This window comes from Canis aureus, chromosome 19 (genome assembly GCF_053574225.1).
Source record: "Canis aureus isolate CA01 chromosome 19, VMU_Caureus_v.1.0, whole genome shotgun sequence".
Taxonomy (NCBI): domain Eukaryota; kingdom Metazoa; phylum Chordata; class Mammalia; order Carnivora; family Canidae; genus Canis; species Canis aureus.
In genome coordinates, this window is record NC_135629.1 from 40,564,255 (window position 1) to 40,586,832 (window position 22,578).

At 55.7% G+C, this 22,578-nt stretch overlaps 2 protein-coding genes across 4 annotated transcripts; both read left to right on the top strand.

The window, feature by feature from the left end:
* Positions 1–1,640: 1,640 nt before the first annotated feature.
* On the top strand, positions 1,641–6,137 carry LOC144290044 (uncharacterized). The gene has a single exon (XM_077858833.1). The coding sequence runs from the start codon at positions 2,391–2,393 to the stop codon at positions 6,135–6,137; it is 3,747 nt and encodes a 1,248-aa protein (XP_077714959.1). The 5' UTR covers positions 1,641–2,390.
* Positions 6,138–9,466: 3,329 nt separating this feature from the next.
* Positions 9,467–21,703, top strand: CAMKV (CaM kinase like vesicle associated). Of its 3 annotated transcripts, none has more exons than XM_077858836.1 (12): positions 9,467–9,654; positions 17,246–17,354; positions 17,465–17,596; positions 17,777–17,851; positions 18,066–18,204; positions 18,341–18,461; positions 18,625–18,700; positions 18,797–18,933; positions 19,095–19,173; positions 19,400–19,487; positions 19,768–19,879; positions 19,991–21,703. In XM_077858836.1, the coding sequence occupies exons 2-12, from the start codon at positions 17,260–17,262 to the stop codon at positions 20,347–20,349; spliced, it is 1,413 nt and encodes a 470-aa protein (XP_077714962.1). In that variant the 5' UTR covers positions 9,467–9,654; positions 17,246–17,259; the 3' UTR covers positions 20,350–21,703. The 3 variants fall into 3 exon arrangements, with proteins under 3 accessions (XP_077714962.1, XP_077714961.1, XP_077714960.1); XM_077858835.1 differs by having other exon boundaries at positions 9,468–9,654; positions 19,982–21,703; XM_077858834.1 differs by having other exon boundaries at positions 9,468–9,654; positions 19,768–21,703.
* The last annotated feature ends 875 nt before the right edge of the window (positions 21,704–22,578 follow it).

The following is a 22,578-nucleotide window of genomic DNA, read 5'->3' on the forward strand; positions in this document are numbered from 1 at the left end:
GAGGCATGTTGGCTCCCTTCCAGGAGGGTCCATGGATTTCTGAAGTGCGGGTCCAGAGCCTGGTGGCCTGGCTTCAGATTCTGGCTCTACTACTCATTTAACTGAGATCTCTGTGAATTCTCTCTTCTTTGTGCCTTGGTTTCCTCATTTATAAAATAGGGATAATAGTGCCCAGCTCATCAAATTACAAGGCTGGTAACTAGCACTCAGGAATGCCCAGCTCATAGGAAGAACCTGATCAATATTAGTCATGGTTCTTTTTTATTTTTTAAGATTTTATTAATTTTGAGAGAGAGAGAGAGAGAGAGCACGAGTGAGGGGGGAAAGGCAGGGGAGAGAGAGAAGCAGGCTAGCAGTCTCCATTGAGCAGGGAGCCCAAAGGACGTGGGACTGGGTCCCAGAACCTTGGGATCATGACCTGAGCCAAAGGCAGACACACTTAACAGACTGAGCCACACAGGCGCCACACTTCTTATAAGGGGTGTTTGCTTCCCAGGGGGTAAAAACTTTCTCCTCTCTCAGGACTGCTTTTTGGGGGCCTTCCTTCATGGGCCACACCCTTCCACTGGCTCTGCATCCTTCCTCAAGGACACTTTAGGAGGATCTCTCAGTCAGTTTTCACAAAGCTCCCAGCCCTGGAAAAGAGGATTATGCCCCACTTCTGCAGGAGGTGGAGGGCGGAGGTGGTCAGACAGGCAGGGGGTCTCAGGGTCTCCCTCCCTGCCTTCTTAATCCTCCCAGGTGTAACCTGGCTCAAACCTCCCCACCAGCTCTGGAGGTTACTATGAGCATCTCCATCGTGGAGGAAGAAATCAGTTTGCTTGAGGCCAGAGATTAATGAAGTTGACAGTGTTGAGCGAGTATGTGTGTATGCATGTGCGCATAGGCAGGCCACAGGCCCTCCAGCTCTGCCACCTTCCTAGGCCATAGTGTGTGGTGAGGAGTAGCATCCGGGTGTTCTTTGCTGAAGGCAGCATCTGAGGAAAGGAGAGGAAGCCCAGGGGGCCTGAGCGGCGCTGAGTCAGGCTTCGCCCAGGGCCAAGGCAGGAAGGTGCAGAAGCAGCAGCACTAGCCAGCCTGGTCCCTGGTCACATCGTTTCACACCCCACGGCCAACTGTAAGCTCTATTTTTAACATTTGTGAAAACACTGCTTCCGAGGACAGGCCGACTGCTGCATTCCCCACAAACCTGTTTCCTGGGCAGAAAGACTGAGGCCTGAAAGGACACAGCCCTGGGGACTGGACAGAAGAGGCTCAGAACTCACAGCTGGCAGGCAGGAGGAGGGCTGGCTCGGCCCCAGGTCAGAACCTCCAGACTAGGCCTGTGGTAATGGGTGCTTCCCCAAACTGCTGCCTAGGCCTGTCTTCTATAGCTAGAAGCTTGCCTACCCTATGTCCAGTCCCGTGTCCAGCTTGTCCTCACTGTGTACACAGCTGTGCCCACTGTGTGCCCAGTCCCGCACCAACCATATCCGTACTCTGTAGCCAGCCCTGTGCTCACTGTGTCCCTCCTGTGTCCCATCTGTAATTGCCACTTGGCTGGCCCTATGTCCACTGTGACCTAGCCCTATGCCAAGTGCTCTGCACCACCCCCACCCTCCTCAACCAGCCAAGGTGAAGTCGACACAATGTGACAGGAGCGAGAACATTCTGACTTGAGGATTCTGAGCAAAGGCCCCACCCCCACCCTTGTCGCCCCCATAGCCACCTCTGTGGGATACTGGTTCTAGGCTTGAAGGACATGTGGCTCTGGGGAGGGGGCTCTATGAGGCACAGGCAGAGGAGAACCATCTGGAGCAGAAAGACTGCCAAGGAGCTGCTGTCCCTGGAGTGGGAGCCAGGGAACGTGGGGGAGAGGAACACGGGCCTGAGCCAGGCCCCTCACCCTCTTCTGTCTCCCAGGACCGAGTGGTAAAGGGGCTTTGATCCCCCCAAAGGGCCTTGTGTCACATAGTTGGAACTCATCCCTGGGTTGGGGCTAAAGTCTCAAGTTGCTACATGAGAAGAGAGGAGAAGGAATCAAGTCTGGCATCTGACGTAGACCAGAAATCCAGGTTTCCCCAGTCTATTTTTCTCCCTTGCCCTTGGCCTTCCACTGCCCTGCCCAGCCCCTGCCACAAGGGGCACCACCCTCGTCTGGCTAGCTGGCCTGGGGAGAGAGTAGTCAGTCACCTGGCCCGTAAGGGTAGAGGAAGCCGACTTCACCAGGATTCCCAGGCCTTTCTGTCTCCCAAGGTTCTCTGGGCAGGCCCCATTCCTCAGGGGGGTGGGGCCCCTGGTTTCCCATACTCTGTCACCACCACCCCCACCCAGGTCACTGGGGGCTGTGATGTGTGAGGTTGCCATGGCAATGAAGTGGGGGCAGGGCACCTAGGGCATGGAGCAGGGCTATGGAAGTCACCAAGAAGGTGGGGGGCCCTGATCCATCGGGCCCCCAGGGCCACCCCTCAGCCAGCAGCCAGCAGCTGGGGGGTGGCCACAGAGGGTCCCAAGGACCATGGATAAACTCGGGATCTGTATACTTCAGGCAGGGGTTGTCATTATCCACTGAGGCCATCATTGATAGGACCTGTGACCCTGCCTCCCAGGCCCATGCCCCTGAGCCCATTCACCAGCTACACCAGGATCCTGCTGAGGTTGGCTCCCAGTGTGGCCGTGAGCGGGCCTCCCAAGATGCCCCAAAACTCCCCTCTACTAGCCCATTTCCAAGCTCCATCGTGGGAACCCAAACACATCTCATCGTGGAGAACAGGACTCTGACCTTACCCGTGGACACACGCAGTGACAGCACCAGTGACTCGCTCCAGCATGGATTTTGCCGCTCCCGGCTTCGGGTGCACGTTGCAGGTGAGGGCAAGGCTCCAGCTAAAGTCCTGGTAGGCTGGGGCAAAGGCCCCTGCCACCCTGACAAGATAGCCCCCTTGGGCAGCAGGAAGAGCCGGTGGCTACCTTATTTCCTTTCAGGGGAGGATGGCTCGGCTGCAACGCAAGGTCCTCTTCTGACTCCAGCCCAAGGTCAGGGCCAGGGCAAGGGCCCGTGTCCTCCCGCCCAGGCTCCTCCAACTCCAACTCAGGCAAATACTCCAGCTGGGGATACTACCCCAATGCCGGCAGCAGCTGAACCTAATACCTGCAACTCTGATCACTTGACAGACACCACTGCCACAACCCATGGCCTGTCCCAAGAGCTCCTGCTCAGGAAGTGTGGCAACCAATGGTCAGTCCTCTTGGAGTCTTCCGAAGTGGTCCCATCCTGCCAGGACAAAGTGGATTTTTGTTTCCAGAAGGAGCCTCCCACCCCAACGCCCACTCCAGAGGAGTCCTCTGACCATGTCCAGGAGCTCGAGGTTGCTGGAATGCAGGTGTTACCCACCCCACCTGAGAACCCAGAGGAGAAGCCCCTGGTCTGTACCTCTAGGCCAGGCAGCCCAACACCAGGCTCAGGCCCCCCAGGTACGCCCAAGTCCCAGAGGAATAGCCAGGAGAACTGTAGCTCTCAGACAGACCAGCAGCCTCTCAATGTTTGCAACAATACCTGCTCCAGTGTGCCACCATCTGCCTACCAAGTATCCTGCCACAAGCAGTCGCCAGTCCAGTCTCCCAGGGAAGCTGCACAGATTTCCCCTTCCAGTGCTCCTACCTGCCAGCTCCAGGATGCCACTGAAGATCATGTGCTGGTATTCGATATGGCCACAGGCAAAACCAGGATCGGGCTACTGTGCCATGACCCCACAGGTTCACGGGCAGTGCTGGTTGGTGTCATGCCCAGCCACTCATCCATCTATGTCCCCGAAAATGTGTTGTCCACTGCACCATTAGCCATGCCCATCCTTTCCCCTGACAACAATCGCTCCAGCTTCTGGTCCACTTCGCACATGCTCTCCAGCCCTGCACCCTCCAGCCTTTCAACTGGAAGCTACCGAGAGGTGGCCTTGGTTCCCAAGGAGGGCAGGCTCAACTTGGAGTCACAGGACACCCCTAGTTCTGAGACACCCATCAGAGTGTTCACTGGGCCCGTTCCACTAGGAATGCCCCTCCAGCTTGGTGAGAGGCTATTGAGCCATGTTCGTGATCCTGGCTGCTCCAAACCAGATGGTGTAAAAAGTGAACCTAGTCATACTGTCTGGATGCTGGATGCCTTCAGGATGCAGCACACCTCCATGATCCAGCCCAAGAAACTTCATTGGATGAACTCAGAGCAGACCCCAGAGCTTGCTCCGGAAGCCCAAAAGCAGGAGGTGCCCAGATCTCTGCTTCAGGAGGATAGAGGCAACCACGACCAGAAAGAGGTCCTTACTGCTCACCCTGACAGCCTTCGGGGTGAAGGTGCTGGGCAGGCCTCCCTCGGTGGTCGGTCCCTACTGGCTGAGCAGCATCCTCTTGCTGGACAGCCCTCTCTGACCAGTCAGCCTCCCTCTGCTGAGCAGTGCCCCCTCACCAGGCCCACCCATCCTTCTGGACAGCTGCTCCTGGCTGAGCAGTCCCCCTCCACCAGGCAGCTCCCCCTTCCTGGTCAGCCCCCTCTCACTGGCACCCCTCTTGCCAGGCAGCTTTCTCTCACCGGGCAGCCTCCCTTTTCTCAAGAACCCCCCATTTCCAAAGGACCCATCTCAGGAGGGCCCCCCATCATCAGGGAGCCCAGCCAGGCCTCCACCATGTGCCAAGAAGGTGAGCCCTTGGGCTTGCCAGCCCATGTGGGGGTACTTCAGATGCCCCTGGCCCCTGAGGAGACCTGTGTCTACATGAGCAGAGATAAGGTCGGTGGTGGCGCCACTGAAAGCTCCAGCACACATCGGCTCTCATCCTGGCAACCGGGCAGTTCCCCCAGGACCCAGGAGGAACAATTTTCCCTGGTCACGTTCTCTACATCTGGCACTGGCTGCAAAGTCTTGCCCGTGGCCATGGTGGGCACAGAGCCCCAGGGTCCCCGCTTCAAGGTGACACCCGAGAACATCATGCACTCATCAGTAGTTGCACACCTTGGCCTGCTCCGTGGGGCCTGCTATGAACTGGTGCCCACCACAGATGCTCTGCCAATGCAGTCCCCGGTGCTCTGCCGCCACTCGCTTGGTCCCTACCAGGACATGGCAGCTGTGGTGATTGACACAGGCACAGGCTTCACCAAATGTGGACTGGCCAGAGAGGACCATGTCCTCAGTGTGTTGCCTTCACGTGTCCAGTTGCTACAGCACCCAGCCCAGGACGAGCCCCGGTATGCGGTGCCTGAGAACCAAGAGGGCTCCTATCCGGTGCTGAATCGGGGAGTGGTCTCTGACTGGGATGCACTGGAGGTGCTGTGGCAGCACCTGTTTTACTGCAGGCTGGGCGTGCGCCCGGAAGAGCTGGCTGTACTTGTGGCCGATTCGCCCATCTCGCCACGCACCAACAGAGAAAAGGTGGCGGAAATACTCTTTGAGCGTTTCCATGTGCCAGCCATGCAGACAGTACATCAGGCCCTGCTGGCACTCTACGCTTATGGGCGCACCACTGGGTTGGTGCTGGGCAGTGGCTATGGGACCTCCTACGTGGCACCTATCCTCACTGGGGATCTGGCCCCACTTGACACCTACCGGCTGGATGTGGCCGGTGTTGACCTCACTGAATACCTGGCTCAGCTACTGTTGTCAGGTGGCTACTCACTGCCCAAGGCAGGGTTGGTCAACCAGATTAAAGAGGGCTGCTGCTACGTGGCCATGAATATGACAGCTGAGATGGCCCGCACTCGGACCCAGGCCCGAGTGGACTTTGTGCTTCCAGACAAGCAAGTCATCACTCTGGGCTCTGAGCGTTTCTGCTGCCCTGAGGCCCTCTTCCAGCCCAGTCTGCTAGGCCTCAACCAGCCTGGCCTCCCACAACTAGCTCTCTTGAGCATCAGCCGGCTGGAAGCCAAGCAGCAGGAGCAGTTGCTGGCCAACGTGGTGCTGGACGGTGGCAGCACCCTGATAAATGGCTTTCCTGAGCGCCTGAGACAGGAGCTGGGCCCCCAAGCCACTGTGCTGGGCTCTCCCCATCGTGCCGTTGCTGCTTGGCTTGGAGGCTCCATCATGGCGTCCCGGGACTCCTTCCAGAGCCTGTGGCTCAGCCGCCGTGAGTACGAGGAGGAAGGCCCTTGGGCTATCTACAAGTACCATCTGTGAGCACATAAAAGTTCTGGTTCTGCTTACTTGATCACTGTGGCATGTTTTAGACACAGAGTGTCCAGACATAGAGTCAGGGATGGGGACCCTGGCACTCCCAAGGCACACCCTGCACATTGGAACTTCCATGGGTCCTAGCAATCCTATCCTTTCCAGAGGACCCCAGAACCCCTTGGCTGGCATTGGCTCTGGTCTAACCTGACCTTTCCTGCACCCCAAGGGCAACCACAGACAGTGGCTGCTGTGGGTTTTGCCCCGTTGCCCTGGCGACAAGTGCAATTACCCTTGATTGCCAGCTCGTTGCCATGGCAATTTCAAACATAATGTAATAACCCACACAGCCTGGAGTGAGTCATGAAGGGGGACAGCCCCCTCCCCTAGCTCCAGAGGAAAAGACTGCTTGCCCTCCTCCATCTTGGGCCCCCTACGGGGGACTAAGGACAGCAACATGGACAACACCCTAACAGTTCCAAAGATGGCTGGGGACCTGCAGCATTTTGACCCCCATGGGAGGGTATTTGTCAAAGTTTAGGCTTCTTGGGGGAGCTAGCCTGGTAATGCAGTGGCCCCAAGTCTGAACTTTAGCTAGAGCTCTATGCTTCTGTGGGCCAGTCAGAATATGAGAATATGAGAGTTCTGGCCTTTGGTGTCCTAGGGCAGGAAGTCAGGGTCATGGGGGGCAGCAGATAAGTCCTGGATCCTGGATGGATGGTACACCTGAGCCGGATGAGATCCGGCCTGCTTTGTAGGCTCTGTGGATAGGGAGGCTCACACTTTACCTTGCCTCTCTGTCTAGCTCTGGTTGGGAGCTGGAACTGTCAACTTTAGGCTCCCTTCTCCTCCTCAGCCTTCCAACCTGGACTGTCTCCACTCACAGGGTGCCTAGGGCACAAGCTTCCTCAAGAGATCCTCAGAGAGACTACTGGCCAATGCCAATGCCAATGCCAACTGCTCCGGCTCTTTGTCCAAACTCTGTCCTATGCTAAAGGACCTTCTGCTATTCCTCTGGCCAGGGGAGTGTGGCTAGAAGACATGGCCCCTGAACTGGTCTAGCTCTGAATAGTGGAGGTAGGAATAAAGTTAAACATGGGCCCAGTCCATGGCCTAGAAGAGCTGAGAGGATGGTGTCCAGCTGGTATTGCTACTTCCCACCCAGAGGGTAGCTGAAGGTAGAAGCCAAGACACTGAAGCCCTACCCTGCCTGTGCCTCCCTCCCTGTCTGGGGGCTGAGGGACAAGCCATTCCCCAGTCCCAACCCTGGATCCGCATCTTTAGGTTGTTCTCTCCACAAAGGGCCAAGACCTGATATCCCCCAAATGCCTGAGAGTGAAGGGCTGCCCAGGGTGGGGAGACTGGCAATAGCCAATAGGGTCATCACGGCCCCAGCAAGCCCTTAGCATGGCCCAGCCTCTTCCCACATCTGGCTTTTACACCCTGCTTCAGCCTCCACTTTCCTGAGGCCTGTGTCAGGCAGGAAGAGGATCAGTGGCTCCAGGGACCAGTGGCTCCAGGGACTGGCAACAGTGTCCATGTATATGTGCGAGCAAGCATGCCTGGGTGCACACAGAATGCAGACACACGTGCCACTGGGCACCACCGCACACACTGTGCTCCTGCCATCTCCTTCAGCAGAAGCGCGCGCACAGACATAGTCACACGTGTACACACACACCCTGCCACGTGCACTCACCCACAGGCACATGGAATGTGCACACGACCAAGAAGACGTGGAGCACTGCCAGCAGCAAGCAGGGCTCTAGCGAACCACCTCTTCCCCTGCCTCTAAATGCCCCATTCCAGCCTCTCCTCAGCCCAGCTTCTCCATACCTAGACAGCCATGGCCTTTGGGAAAGACAGATAATGTATGTCACATGTGTAGGGTCAGCAAGCTACGGCTCAGCAGCACTATACAACTCAGAAAACCGTTGCTTCAGGGACCATGGGCAGACAACAGGAAAGTGCCAGGCCATTCATTCATTCTGCAGACATGAACTGAGTATACTGAGATAAAACCCAGCCTCTGCCTGCCAGGAGATTAGGAGATTCCTACGGCGCGCGCATGTGTGTGTGTGTGTGTGTGTGTGTGTGTGTGTGTGTATGTATGTGACTGTGATCACCCAGAGCCCAGAGGGCTCAGAGGTGGCATCAGCCTGGCCTGCAAGAGGTGACCCAAAGCCAGGGAAGGATGTGAAGGGCCCCCTGACACCCTCGTCCGGAGGTCCGGAGGTAGATATTGAGGGGCCTTGTTTGAGTGGTCATTTCCCAGGTCAGCCTTCCCAGCCTCGGCTCCAGCTTCCTCACTTGAGCAGTCACTCCTGTCAGCAGCCATGGGGACCCATGCAGGGTAGACTCACTCAACATTAAAGGTTTTGGAGATGACCCCATCCAGGACAGGGTCAGAAGGCTCACTGGGAGGTTTGGGGTGGGGTAGAATCCAGCTCCAGCTACCAAGAAGTCTGTCTGGCCTTCAGACATTGGCCTCAGGATGGTTCTTGTGAGGGCGGAGGGGCAAGCACTGGGGCCATGTGCCTCCCTGACAAAGGAAGGAGAAATGGCCGAGGTCTACCTTCAAGACTTCCTTTTGGCAGTTCTCAATTTCCTTCTATCAGAGGACGGGCGTGGTGGGGCACCTTTGGTGCAACAGTTCTCCTGTATTCCCATATCCCAGCCCAGGATGCTGGTGGTGATGCTTCTCATGAAGAGTTTCAGGGTGATTTTGCTGGAAAGAAAGCAGAATCCACATCATGTCATAGGTGACTTTTATAGGCTGGGAAATTCAGTGCTATGCAGGGAGGAACAGACTGGGCCAGTCACCCTGGCTGGGACTTGGGGATGAGAAAGGCTGAATTGGGGTGGGGGGTGCGGGGGGATAGGAGGTTCTCCCACCATGGTCGGGAGCCCTCACTGACCACGTGCACACATTCACCCATGTGTTTACTATTCATAACTAGGGGATGCCAGTCTGTAATGCAGCTTGCCCTAGCGACTGCCCACTTTGTTCTTGGAAGTAGTTCCGCCCTTTGGGTCAGGTTTTGGGAGCTAGGCGGAGGGCTCTGTCCCCTGGGGACTACTACCTGCCGAGAGATTCCTGTGTAGCTCCGGGGCTCAGGCTTTCCCCACACCTCCTACTCCCAACTCCCTATCATGGGCGTAAGAAGGCCGCCCTGGCCCCTGTGCCCAGTCAGTCCGAGGGCCGGCGGCGGGCAGACCAAGGCTCTCTGAGTCGCTGCCACCAGTCGTCCGCCCCCCTCCGAGTGGGATTCTGGCTTCAGGCTCTGCCAGGGCCGGGGCGGAGCCGGCCGAGGGAGGCCCCGCCCCCAGCCCGCCCCCGGCCCGGGGTGCGAATCCGGTGCCTGTGAGCGGCGGGAGATGCTGGAGGTTTGCGAGCCGGAGCGGCTGCAGCTGGCGCCGCGTCTGCCCCGCGTGCCCGGAGCGGATTCTGCCCGCCGCCCCCGGAGCCTTCGGCGCCCCGGCGAACACGCGATCGCTTCCTCCGTGTGACCGACCGGCGCTGCAGGTGCGGGGCGGGCCGCGCGGGGGGGGCGCCCCCAAACGCACGTTGTGGGGGTCTTGGGGGATTGGGTCCCCGACTCAAGGTTTGGGTCGCTCAGTGCGCGGGGGCTCCTCGAGGGCTCGGGGTCCCAGCGGGGGCAGAGCACGCCAGATCCGCAGGTCCGGGGGGCTTAAAGTTCCCGGTCACCTCGCACGGCTCGGGGGTCCCAGGGGAAGCCTCTGAGCCTCAGGTCCAGGCGAATCTCCCCCTCCCTACCCTCCCCCGCCACCCTTCTCGCTGCGCTCCTAATTGTGAAAACCTTAACCCTCGAATATTCGTGGTGCCCCATGGGGGTAGGGGCCCAGGGCTGAACCGACCCTCCAGACTCCCAGAGCCGCCTTCAGCCCCTCCCGACTGCCCCCGGGTCCCCTTCCTCCTGCTAAGCAGTCACTAATTTCCATGACAACGGAGAGTTCTTTATGGGCGACAACCTGAAGGGGGCTGGGCGGGGCTGCCGCGGGGTGGGGGAGGAGGCTCCAAGCCCCTGGGGCCCAGCAGCCCCCTAGCCAAGGTCCTGCTTCCTTGCCTTAACAAGGGAGGCCAGCGAGGGGTTCAAGGCGCCGACCCAACGCTGCGCGGTGGGGGTAGGGACGCACATGCTTCTGCTGGGAGGTGCGGGGCTTGGTGCTCACACGTGTGCCTCCCGCATGTGTGTTGCTGTGCCAGCGGGGGCGAGTCAGCAGCGCTGGGGAAGGGGGTCAGGGTGGCACCACGGTGGGGTGCAGGGTCCCTGGCTGGGGAAGTGGAGGAGTAGACAATAGACAAATGAATTTCCGCCTTCCCCAGCCTGTAGTGTCTGATAGAGACCCTTCTCTCCCAGCCCCCATGGCTCTGCCAAACTGCTTTTGTCCGCACCCCCTAGACACAGCCTGCTCCACCAGATCTCCTTCTGGGGAGGAGGGCCCTGTATCCTTCACCAAAAGCTTAGTCTGCAGCAGTCCAGCCCCTGCTGTTGGTGGCCCCCCTCCAAGGCCCAGACTTTGAGCCCCCCAGGACCACCTAGGGAGACCTAGTTCTCCCCCTCCCCCCACCCCACCCCCCAGGCGAGTTTTAGCCACCTGCTGGACCTGTTTTCTCATCTGGGAAATTGGTGTCTCTACTCCCCTCCGTGTCAGGCAGAGGTCTCTTTCTGCCTTTCTTTTATAGCATTTGGTGCGGAACCCCCCACCCCACTGGGTCCCCAAGGCTGCCTTTCTCCTATTTGCAGCTGGCCCTCCTCTCCAGCTGGTGTCCTGGTGACCACTCACTAGCAGGTGGACAGTCCTTGCCCTGGGAGATGGCTGCAAAGTCCAGGATCTCCTTCTAGGGAAACCGAGGCAGGGGGTTTGTGTTGTGCAGTTGTTACCGTGTTTCTGGGTTGTTTAGGGTGCTGTTTCTGCCCCCCCCCCCCCGATCCACTATTAGAAAGGGAGGTGGCTGCAGCAGGGAATTAGGCTGAACTGCTAGAGGGGCCCTAGGGACCCAAGGCCTGGGGAGCACCACTGATGGGGGTGGGTGTGGCTGGGGAGTCTAGGCAGGGCTGGGCCAGCTGACAGGAGGGGCTAAAGGGAAGCAGCCAGGTCTCCAAGCTTTATTTCCCCCACCATGTTTGTGCCTTCCACATGAGGGACCTGCTTCACCTAAGCTGCCTGATGATCCAGAGTGGGGCCACAGAATTGTTCTGAGGGGATTGTGGCAGCTGGCCTTTCCTCTCAGGCCACGGTTGTGTCTCCCACATCAAGTCCAGTACATATCTGAGGGCTATGGGAGGGTTCAGTGTTGAAGGTCCGTGAAGCAAGGACATCTCCTGGCCCAGGTGTTCAGTACATGTGGCTGTGGGGGCTTTGGGGCTCTGCTGGGCATCCATAGACCCCTTTGGAATTCCCTGCCTACCTTCCTCTCCTGTATCATTGTGATCATGTCCCTTTTATTGTCACCTCTTTGCTCCCCTCCCATCCGTTTCTGCCTTCGTCCCTCTCTGTCCCTGCCTCTCTTTTCCTTTCTAAAGTCTCTTAATTCCCCTACCTCCTCTTCCTTGAGGGGGCCAGGTCACAGAACCTACAGGAAAAGAGTCGGACCAAAGTCTCAGGGAATTCTTAGAGAAGGGGTTTGGCCCGCACTTCTCCCCTTTCCCTTCCCTTTGTTTCAAAACTTCCATTACCATAGCAATCTTTTACTCCGAGGCCTTCTCCATTTCCCTCCTCTACCCACAGGGAAGCAGGGCCCTCCGTGGATTCTCCTTCGGGGTTTCAAAGATTGGGACCCCAGATGCCTGGTAGGGGCCAGTTCACTCTTCCCTCTGCCATGCCAAGTTCAAGGCTGAACTTTCTGGAGGCAGCCGCACTGGACTATATGCCCACTGCTGAGGCTGGAGAGGACCCTCCTCTCCCTACTCCATCATTAGAAGGGAGAAAGTCGGCAGCAGGAACTATGGACCATGATTTGGCTGGAGTCGGAGGTCCAGCCAGGGCAACCCCTTGCCCATGTCCCTGAGGCAGTTGGACAGTAGACTAGAGCTTGGTTCTGTCTCCTGATACCAGACCCTAAGAGTGAAGTCTCCATTTCTCTGGGTCTTTTGGGTGAGACCTCAAGCTACAGGCCAGCAAAGCTTGGGCCCAGGCATGTACTATGCACCAGGAAACCCAGCCCCAGTCCCCAAGAGAGAAGAGCAGGGGAGGGGAGGTAGTACCTGAAGGCTGGTGTTCACAGCTGCCACTAAATTGGGAGGTGTTGCCCACAGTTGTCGGGAGGTAGCTAGAGCCCTCTTGGGCCCTTCCTGACCTCCCAAGATTTATTACAAGTTCTGGAATTCCACATGGGAGAGGACTAAGACAGCAGGAAACTTGTTTATGGCTATGAAATGTGGGGCCTGAGCCAGGCTGACCCCAGTGGAAGAGGGGGACAGGACTCCAATGTAGGACCACAGGACCTCTGGACCCAGACTTGTTTAAGGCTGCAGTAAGGGCCCCTAGAGGACTCTTTATTACCAGGGCACCAACAGGCAGAGGCTCCCTCAGGGCTGTCTGAGGCTCGATTGCCCAAGCCCAGAGGTCAGACCTAAGGAGCAAGCATTGACTAGAGAGTGCTTGGCCCTTAGGCACCCTTAGAGCCAGTTGGAGGACAGTGGTAGTGCCGGTGCCAGGCTCCGCACTTCCCCCAAGCTCTCTTTGGACAGCCTCCATGCACCCTGTTTCTCTGCAGAAAATGGAAGGAGCCACATCTCTAGGGAAATGGCCACTATGGGGCTTCTGTGCCCTCCTATGTCCCAGTGTGGACCCAAGGCAGAGCCCAGGTCCCGCGTCAGTGGGAAAACTCTTTGCTGTTGGGTATTGGGTCTGAGCTGTCTGGGCCATGAAGGTGAGAAAGCAAACCCCTTTCTGCCTGGCCTTCTACTGTTCTTGAAGCTGTCCCTTGACTGTTCCTCCCAGGCTCAGGGCCAGTGTCCCCTTTGTTGCCAGCAGGTGCCAGGGGTTTGGTGCGCACACCGGCAGCCTCTGAGGCAGCAGCAATGGGTAGCAGGTGGTGGAGTGGGTGGGGGTGGAGGGGACCCCTTTTCTCCTTTCTTCGCCCTGGCGCTAGATTGGGGGTGGAGACAAATGAGTGCATTAGACTGGTAAGGAGAAACAGTACTGGCTGCCATCATGGCACCCATGGTAGAGAGGCATATCTGCCTCTGCCCCAGCCATGAGGTTTTAGGACATGGATCGAGGCTGATGTGACTGTGAGCAGAGGCCTGGATTCCTGTGGTGGAGACCGACTGTGAGACCAACCTTGGGCTCTTGTAGGCACAAGTGCATATGCATGGCTGAAAGCTGGGGCAAGATCAGGGATGGGCATATACAAAACCTCCCACACCACATGGCAGAGCAAGGAGCTGGTGGAGTGTGGGGTGGGGGGAGGTGGAGATTGTGGAAGGTGTCTCTCAGAGAAGGGCCGTTTTGAGTCTGGAGCGTCAGGATCATTTTAGGCCATTTGTTGCATGAACAACCTTATAAGGTCAGAAATCACAATGAAAGAAGAAAAAGATTAAGCCCTGGTCTGGACACCTAGCTCATGTAGAGGCTGCTTCACAGGGGGGCCAAGGTGGGCAGTGTCCTTGCCAGTGTCCACGCTTCCTGCCATTGAATGGACACAGTTGAGCTGGCGAGTCACCTGTTGTTGGATTTTAGATAGTTGCTGATTTTTTTTACGTTATAAATAACTCTGCTGTGACAAATAGGATACTGATGGGAGGCTTTGGGGGAAGGGCATTCCTGCCACAGGGAATGGTGTAAGCAAAGCAACAGAGCTAGGACTTAGGTCCCTCCCAGTTTCCCGGGGGGCCTGCAGGCTAGGGTACCACCCCTCTGCCCAGTACGTGGTCCTTGGGTTCCAGCCTGGAAAGGGAATTGCAGTGCGTTAGCCATCAAGGGACTGATACAGGCCCCCTCCCCCAGATTGTTAGGGCATAGAGATGGGTGGCCGGCAGTGGTGGGTGGCTGTGCCTCTGCTCTCAGCTCTGAGTGTGGGATTCCAGCCACATGCTCCTCTCCGGCAGACGCAGGAGCAGGGCTGTGACCACGGTGGCAAAGACACGCAGTCGGGGCTGATCTTCAAAGCTTCTCTTGTTTGCATCTGCAGTGCCTCACAAGATGGCTTAAGCCCTGGCTTAAATCACGCCGACGAAATGCATTTGCATTCCCTGAGCCCAAACCACAGGGATGAGGGAAGGATGGAATTTTTTTCCTAATGCTGAGGGCAAAGATGAGAGAAGACTTTGGGGACTATGACCCGTGGGAGGTGGGTGGCCTCTGCCTGGGAGGAAGAAAGCAAAAGCCAGGGCTGGCCACAGGGCTCATATGGGTCCTAGCCTTTGACCCTGGCTGGCAGAATCCCTGGGACCCGAGCTGCTTCCTCTGGGGGTGGCTTCCTCCCTTCTCCACTACCCTGTAGCTAGGAGTGACTCCAGGCCGGGGAGCATCTAGGTGGTCAAGGCCATAAGCCAGGTCCTGGGCACAGTGGTTGCTCATCCGTGAGGAGAGAGAATATGCACCATCAGCAGAGGCAGAGCTGTGTGAATATAGCCTTAGTGCAGAGCTTGCCATGGTCCCAGATCGCATTGACCAGGCATTACCGAGGTCCAGACACTGTCACCAACTCCCCTCCCAAAGTTGACCATTAGCAAGAGCTGTGACTTCCTTTTCCTTTGGGTGCGGGAGCCAGTTCTCCAGCACTGCAGGTGAGGATTGGGTCTGCAGGATCATAGACCCTCCAGTACCATGCGCCAGGGGCCAGAGTGCTTGGAGCCCATTGTAGTCAGCTGTGTGTGGTCGCTTTTGTGCCTGGAATGCTCACCCCTGGCCAGGGCCCTATGCCCTGGACCTGACTGCCTAGATCTCCTGTGGGCCCTGGCACTGTGGGACTGGCAGGCTTGTCTAGCTTTTCCAGACCATTACCCCTGTATGCCTCCTGCCAGATCCTTCCCCTCTAAGGCCCAGCGCTGATGCCGTTTCTTCCTCAAAGCCTTTCCTCACTTCCACCCAAATGGGAGTTCTCTCTCTGTGGAAACTCTCCAAGCACTGTGCCTCAATACGTGTATTAAATCAATAAAGTTAATTATAATAAAAATTCTAACAGAAAAGTAATAAAAGATATAAACTGCCCCTCTAACACCTAATTCTTTGCCACAGAGGGCCCTCTGATTTTCTTAGGTGTCTCTCCAGAATTGAGTTTGTGAATGTACACTGGTATATAAACTTTACAAAATTTACCTGAGGGGATCCCTGGGTGGCTCAGTGGTTTAGCACCTGCCTTTGGCCCAGGGTGTGATCCTGGCAACCCGGGATCGAGTTCCATGTTGGGTCCCTGCATGGAACCTGTTTCTTCCTCTGCCTCTCTCTCTCTCTCTCTGTCTCTCATGAATAAATAAAAATAAAATTAAAAAAAAATTTACCTGAGCACCCTTGACCCATCATTCTGTCCCTTGCTTCTCCACTTAACATCTTAGAAACTGTCCAACTGTAGCACATTTTGCTACTATATTCTTCATCATAACTACCAAGTATTCTTTTTTTTTTCATTTTTTAAAAATTTTTATTTATTTATGATAGTCACAGAGAGAGAGAGAGAGAGGCAGAGACACAGGCAGAGGGAGAAGCAGGCTCCATCACTGGGAGCCCGATGTGGGATTCGATCCCAGGTCTCCAGGATCACGCCCTGGGCCAAAGGCAGGCGCCAAACCACTGCGCCACCCAGGGATCCCCCAAGTATTCTTTAATATGGATGGCTATACTTTTTTAAAGATTTTATTTATTTATTTATTTATTTATTTATTTATTTATTTAGAGAAAGAGTGTGAGAAGGGGGAGGGGCAAAGGGAGAGGGAGCAAGTATCCCGAGTAGACTCTGAGCTGACCATGGAGCCCAATGTGGGGGCTTGATCCCATGACCTGGAGATCATGACCTGAACCAAAATCAAGAGTTGGATGCTTAAGCAACTGAGCTCCCCAGGTGCCCCATTATGGCCATGATTTTTATTAACATTTTAACATTATGAAATATAACAAAAAATCTAAAAAAGTGCCCCAAACTTTTATGTGCATTTTCACAAATTATTATAGAACAAACAACTGTGAAACCACAACCCAGGTTCAGAAATCAGCCCTCCAGAATATCCCCAAGTGTCCTCACTCAATCACAACTACTCTCTTTCTCTTAGAAGGACTTGTGGTATTTATTTCCTAGCTTTTTTTTTTTTTAATAGTTTTACCAGAACATTTGTATCCATATATAGTACAGGTTAGTTCTGCATGTTTTGAATTCTATATCAATAGGATTATGGTCTGTGTATTCTTTTGTCTTTTTCACTCAACACTATGTTGGTGAGATTTACCATGTTATTAGGTATAGCTGCAGCTCCTTCACTTCCATTGCTGTGTAATATTCCATTGTGTGACTGTACCATAATACATTCTGCTGCTGGTGGTTATGTGGGCTGTTTCTAGTTTTGGGCAGTTACGAATGTTACCACTATAAGCATTCTTGTATGAGTGGCCTGCTGCCTAAATGTATACATTTCTGTAGGGCTTATATTTAGCAGTGCAAATGCTGGTTCATAGGGCATGTTCAACTTTAACAGTTTTACCAAACTGTTTTCCAAAGGAGAGACATAGCCTCCACCAGCAGGGCTTGTGTTCTCCACATCTTTGCCAACACTTGGTATCTTCAGACTTTTAGAGATGGCTCTCTGCTGGGTGGGTGGTTATAGCCCCCTTCATCTGTGTAATAGCTGAAATGTAAAGAAATCATTTGGTAAAATTTTTTTTAATGTATGCTGTACAAAATGATTCCCTGGTATGTCAGTTTAATATTTTTCATAAGTGGGGGTTGTTATAGTTCAGGCAGCCAAGCTGAGTGGCAGTAGCAATGGCCAGCAAAGCAGGATTAGGAACCTGACCACCTTTTAGCCCCTTCTAGTACAGTCTCTGCCCCTTGCTTGGCTTGAGCCAGGCTGGGGTCTCCCAGAGGCATCCTCTGGATTGTGGGGAGAAGCCTCCATGTTGTGGTACAGCTGAGCTAGACTCCATCCTGCCTGCAGCTCAGAGCCTGGCAATGCCGTTTGGGTGTGTGACTCTGGGCGATAAGAAGAACTATAACCAGCCGTCGGAGGTGACTGACAGATATGATTTGGGACAGGTCATCAAGACGTGAGTGCTGGGTCTGGTGGTGGAGGGTGGGTGGGCAAGGGCTGGTGAAAGGGGAGCAGAGGGCTGCTCACACTGAGGCCAGGGCTGAGTGGGGTGCTTGCCGGCTGCAGTGAGGAGTTCTGTGAGATCTTCCGGGCCAAGGACAAGACGACGGGCAAGCTGCACACCTGCAAGAAATTCCAGAAGCGGGACGGCCGCAAGGTGCGGAAGGCAGCCAAGAACGAGATAGGCATCCTCAAGATGTGAGTGTGAGGCCTAGGGGTAGGGTGGCATAAAAGGTAGCAGAGAAGGGTTTCAAGGGCAGGTGGCCTCAAGCAGTACCAGCCTCTGGGCAGTTAGTTTGCTGTGGCCCACAGTGGCAACCAGAGCCTCTCTTAGGGGTTTACCCAGCCCTGACTATTGGTCCCTCTCTCTGTTGCCAGGGTGAAGCATCCCAACATCCTGCAACTGGTGGATGTTTTTGTGACCCGCAAGGAGTATTTCATCTTCCTGGAGCTGTGAGTGTGGGCCTGGGGTCTCAGGATTCCTCAGTCCCCAGGGCCTTTACTTCCTCTGCCTTCTGCTACCAGGGAAAGCTCCCTTTCTGGACCCACAGGGTCCTGGGTCCCTGTGTCTTGCCCAGCCAGCTTCCTGGTGTAGGCAGCCTGCCCAAGTCCTCCTGCCCCACCCCCGATCCTGCCCACGCCGGGCTCAGGGGCTGGTGTCCCTCAGGGCCACGGGGAGGGAGGTGTTTGACTGGATCCTGGACCAGGGCTACTACTCGGAGCGAGACACGAGCAACGTCGTGCGGCAGGTCCTGGAGGCTGTGGCCTACTTGCATTCACTCAAGATCGTGCACAGGAACCTCAAGGTGAGGCCAGGAACCAGGTCTGTTGGCAGCCAGCCTAGGGCTGACGTGGGCTGCACCTTGGGGTCTGAGTTCTAGCCTCTGGGGTCCTCATGGAGTCTTTCTCTGCTCACCCACATGTCATGCCTGCCCGGAGCAGTTGGAGAACCTGGTTTACTACAATCGGCTGAAGAACTCAAAGATTGTCATCAGTGACTTCCACTTGGCTAAGCTAGAGAATGGCCTCATCAAGGAGCCCTGTGGGACTCCCGAGTACCTGGGCAAGCAGGGGGTGGGGCAGGAACAGGGGCAGGGTGGGAGATAGTCTTCAAGCAGTGGCTCTCGGTAGGGGGGGAAGGAATTCTCTAGCCTGGGAATGGGTGTGAGTGGTACCAGGACTGGCCAGGCCTGATACTGACCATTAGATGGACACTGTGTTTGCAGCCCCAGAGGTGGTAGGACGGCAGCGGTATGGACGCCCTGTGGACTGCTGGGCCATTGGAGTCATCATGTACATCCTGTGAGTGATTGGGCAGGCAAGCAGGTTTGCAGCCAGGCTGGGTTTTTTTTAATCCATGGCCTTCCAGGGTGACCCTGACCTTTGGCCCCCATGCAGGCTTTCAGGGAACCCACCTTTCTATGAGGAGGTGGAGGAAGACGACTATGAGAACCATGACAAGAACCTCTTCCGCAAGATCCTGGCTGGCGACTATGAATTTGACTCTCCGTATTGGGATGACATTTCACAGGCGGGTGAGGAGGTGCCCAGCATGTGGGTGGAGGGAAGGGTTGGTGTGGGGGATCTGCTTTCAGCCTTCTCTGCTGGACTCTGCTCCCACATCCCAGCCCATTCATCACCCCTAGACAGTGAGATGAGGTACCCATGCCTATCCTCTCTCTGGCTTTGTCCCCAGCCAAAGACCTGGTAACAAGGCTGATGGAGGTAGAGCAAGACCAGCGTATCACCGCAGAAGAGGCCATCTCTCATGAGTGGTGAGTAGGGCCCATGGAGGATAGGAGAGGCTAGGTTTCTCTAGACCTTTGTCCTCCTCAAATCTAGTAGCCTCCATCCTTGATACTTTGTGTGGGGGTTGGGGGTGCCCAGAGCTCAGGCCAGAGGGCCTGCCTCATAATCTCTGGATCTTAAAAGAATAGGGCTGGGCAGTCTCCATGAAGGCCTGTACCCCCTCAGATCCAGAAGCACTTGCACCCTTTCTAGGATTTCTGGCAATGCTGCTTCTGATAAGAACATCAAGGATGGTGTCTGTGCTCAGATTGAAAAGAACTTTGCCAGGGCTAAGTGGAAGGTAAGGCTTGGATGACTCCCTTTCCTGGACTGATCCCAAGTGTTCCTTCTGGCACACACAGTTTCCTGCTATATCACACCCCTGTAGCCACACATAGGCATTTCTTCCACTGTCACTACTGTCAACGAGTGTGCTGAACAGTTGGGTCCCTGGTCTAGTCCCCTGGGGTGGTCAGAGGCAGCTAGGGGTGCCATGGAATGGTCTGGCTTTGGCTCTTGCCAAGGAATGGATCCGGCTTCTATAAGCCTCACTCTGGGCCTCTCCACTACCCTCCTTTCAGAAGGCTGTCCGAGTGACCACCCTCATGAAACGGCTCCGGGCACCAGAGCAGTCCAGCACAGCTACAGCCCAGTCTGCCCCAGCCACAGACACTGCAACTGCTGGGGCTGCAGGTGGGGCCCCAGCTGCAAGTGGAGCTGCCCCAGCCCTTGGGGGTGGTGCCACCTCAGCTATGGCAGGTGATGCTGCTCTTGCCGCAAAGAGCGATAATGTAGCCCCTGCAGACCGTAGTGCCACCCCAGCCACCGATGGCAGTGTCACCCCAGCCACCGATGGAAGTACCACCCCAGCCACTGATGGGAGCATCACCCCAGCCACTGATGGGAGCATCACCCCGGCCACCGATAGGAGTGTTACTCCAGCCACTGATGGGAGAGCCACACCAGCCACAGAAGAGAGCACCATGCCCACCACCCAAAGCAGTGTCACACCAGCCACCAAGGCAGCTGGCACCCCTGAGCCGGCTTTGGCCCAGCCGGACAGCACAGCCCCCGGGGGCGCAACAGGCCAGGCTCCACCCTCTAGTAAAGGGGAAGAGGCTGCTGGCTATGCCCAGGAGTCTCAGAGGGAGGAGACCAGCTGAGTGGGCAGGCTGGTGTGGGGCAGGGGGCGGGCAGGAGGGTGGGAGAGTGGATGAGGGGCTTCTCACTGTACATAAGAGTCACTGGCATGATGCCCTTGCTCCCCCCTGCCCCTGCCTCCCAGTGTGAGGCATGACTGGGGGCCACGGGAGAGCAGTCTCATCTCCTGTGTGTATGTGCGTGAGTGGTGGGCAGGCCAGAGGCAGGACCAGCCCCAGCCCCTGCATGGATCCCTTGTGGCTTTTCTGTCTTTTGCTAGCTTCACCAGTTTCTGTTCCTTGTGGGATGCTGCTCTAGGGATACTCAGGAGGTCCCTGCTCCCCTTTCCCTTCCCTTCTTGCCTCATAATTTCCCCAGGCAGGCCCTGCAGGCCCCATCCTCTCCCAGGCCCTAAACTTGGGTGGCCTTGCCCTGAGAGCTGGTCCTCCAGCGAGGCACTGTCAGCGGTCTTAGGCTCCTGCACATGAAGGTATGTGCCTGTGGTTTGTGGGCTGCTCTAGAATGGACACAGGCTGGCATAGAGAATGTAAAAATCTAGGGCAGTATGCTTTAAGACAAGACTGGTCGTATGGTTGGGGGCACTGCTTGGTAGTTTTGGGGGTCCTCAGAAGTGAATGAGAAGGAGTAGGGAGGGTAGAAACTTCCACCTTTGTTCCTGAAAAGTTCCTACTAATACCCTTGTGCTATTTCCTGCCATCCTGGGCTCTGCAGTGGGTTGCCCTGTGCCCTGAGCTTCATGAGCCTGTAAGGGGAAGGAGGAACAGTTGGGATGTGGCAATGAAAACTGGGAAGGCAGCATGCAGGCCGAATACCTAGCGTACCAGCCTACCTGGATCCTTACCCCAAGTCAAAGAGGGAGGGCTGATATCCTTGACTCTTCTCTGAAGGTATCCCTCAGGTTCAGGCTACAGTCCTCTCCATCCCAGGGGGTCTGCCACATGGCAGTGTCCCATAGTTTGATTTGGGGGAGGTTCACCCTTCACAAGGGCATATCTCTGCTCTCCTAATTCAAAAACAAAATAGAGAGGAACCCCCCTCTGTCTGTGACCCATTTCCCCTTCTGTCAGGGCTTAGAGAGAGGCCCAGGTGCCTCTGAACTATGCTGAGTTGCTTTTTCTGGAATGAGGAAGTGGAATAAGGCTCCCCAGTTTCCTTTTGGAGGCTCCTGGCAGGTGCCCTTTGTCAGACCCCACCACAGCTTGGGCAGGCAGCCACACTGGTCCCGGCCTTTGCTCGGCACTCCAGTGGCAGTCCTGCCCTTCTCCCTGCATGCCTGTGGGTCTGCTCTGGTGTATGAAGGTCGGTAGGCTAACTGTGTGCCTACTGAACCTGGCAAATAAATGTCACCCTGCCAAAGCCTCTGGCCATCCTCTTGCCTTTGCTTCCTCTCTCTTACTTGGGAGGGGCCCCTGGAAGGCAGTGGGGAGGGAAGAGGCTGGGAGCAGGTTCACAGGTCTGTGCTCACTGCCATGAGGATTGCTTGGGCTGAGAGTGCAGATCATTCTTTACCACTGTGTATTCCTTGATTGTGTTGGCGGGCCCTCTGGACTCCAGAAATCCATGTGGGTGGTGGGTCCTGTCCTGGGCTTCTGCCAAGGAATAACCTCTGGACTGCTATTCTGACAAGTCCTGTTGAATAAGGAGCCCTTGTCTTGACTTAGGTATACAACTGGAAATCACCACGGACCAGCCACCATAGGGAGAGACCTTGCCCATGGCCAAAGTGGGCTTCCTTGGGTTGGGGAAAGGGTGCAGGGTGGGAAGTGCACAAAGGTTCTGTGCTGCCCTTTGAGTTGATTCCTCCATCCTGTGAACAACACCTGTGCTTTCCACATAGGCCCAAAGAATTTCACTGTGGGTCTAATTCAGGTGGGATAAATCAGCTTTATATCATGGGGCTCTACAAAAGATTTCTTTTGGGATGAGGGTAGTAACACTGCTAAAAATAGTAAAGCATGAAAACCCCTAGGAAGACTTGTTCCAATCGTGACTGGCCCAGGTGAATTCACCAAGTATGCTGCTCTTTCTCAGGGAAGACCCCAAAGATAACTTCTCTGATGTGGGAATCAGAAAAAGGGTTTGCTAGTTGTGAAGCATCTGGGCCTCCAAGATTCTTATCCCACTACAGTCTGGAGCCATGCCGATCATTCTAGGAACTAAAAGTTAAAGTCAGGGTTCTGGCCCTGCCGCCTTCAAACTGAGGGATCATCATATCATGCCTTGCCTGGATA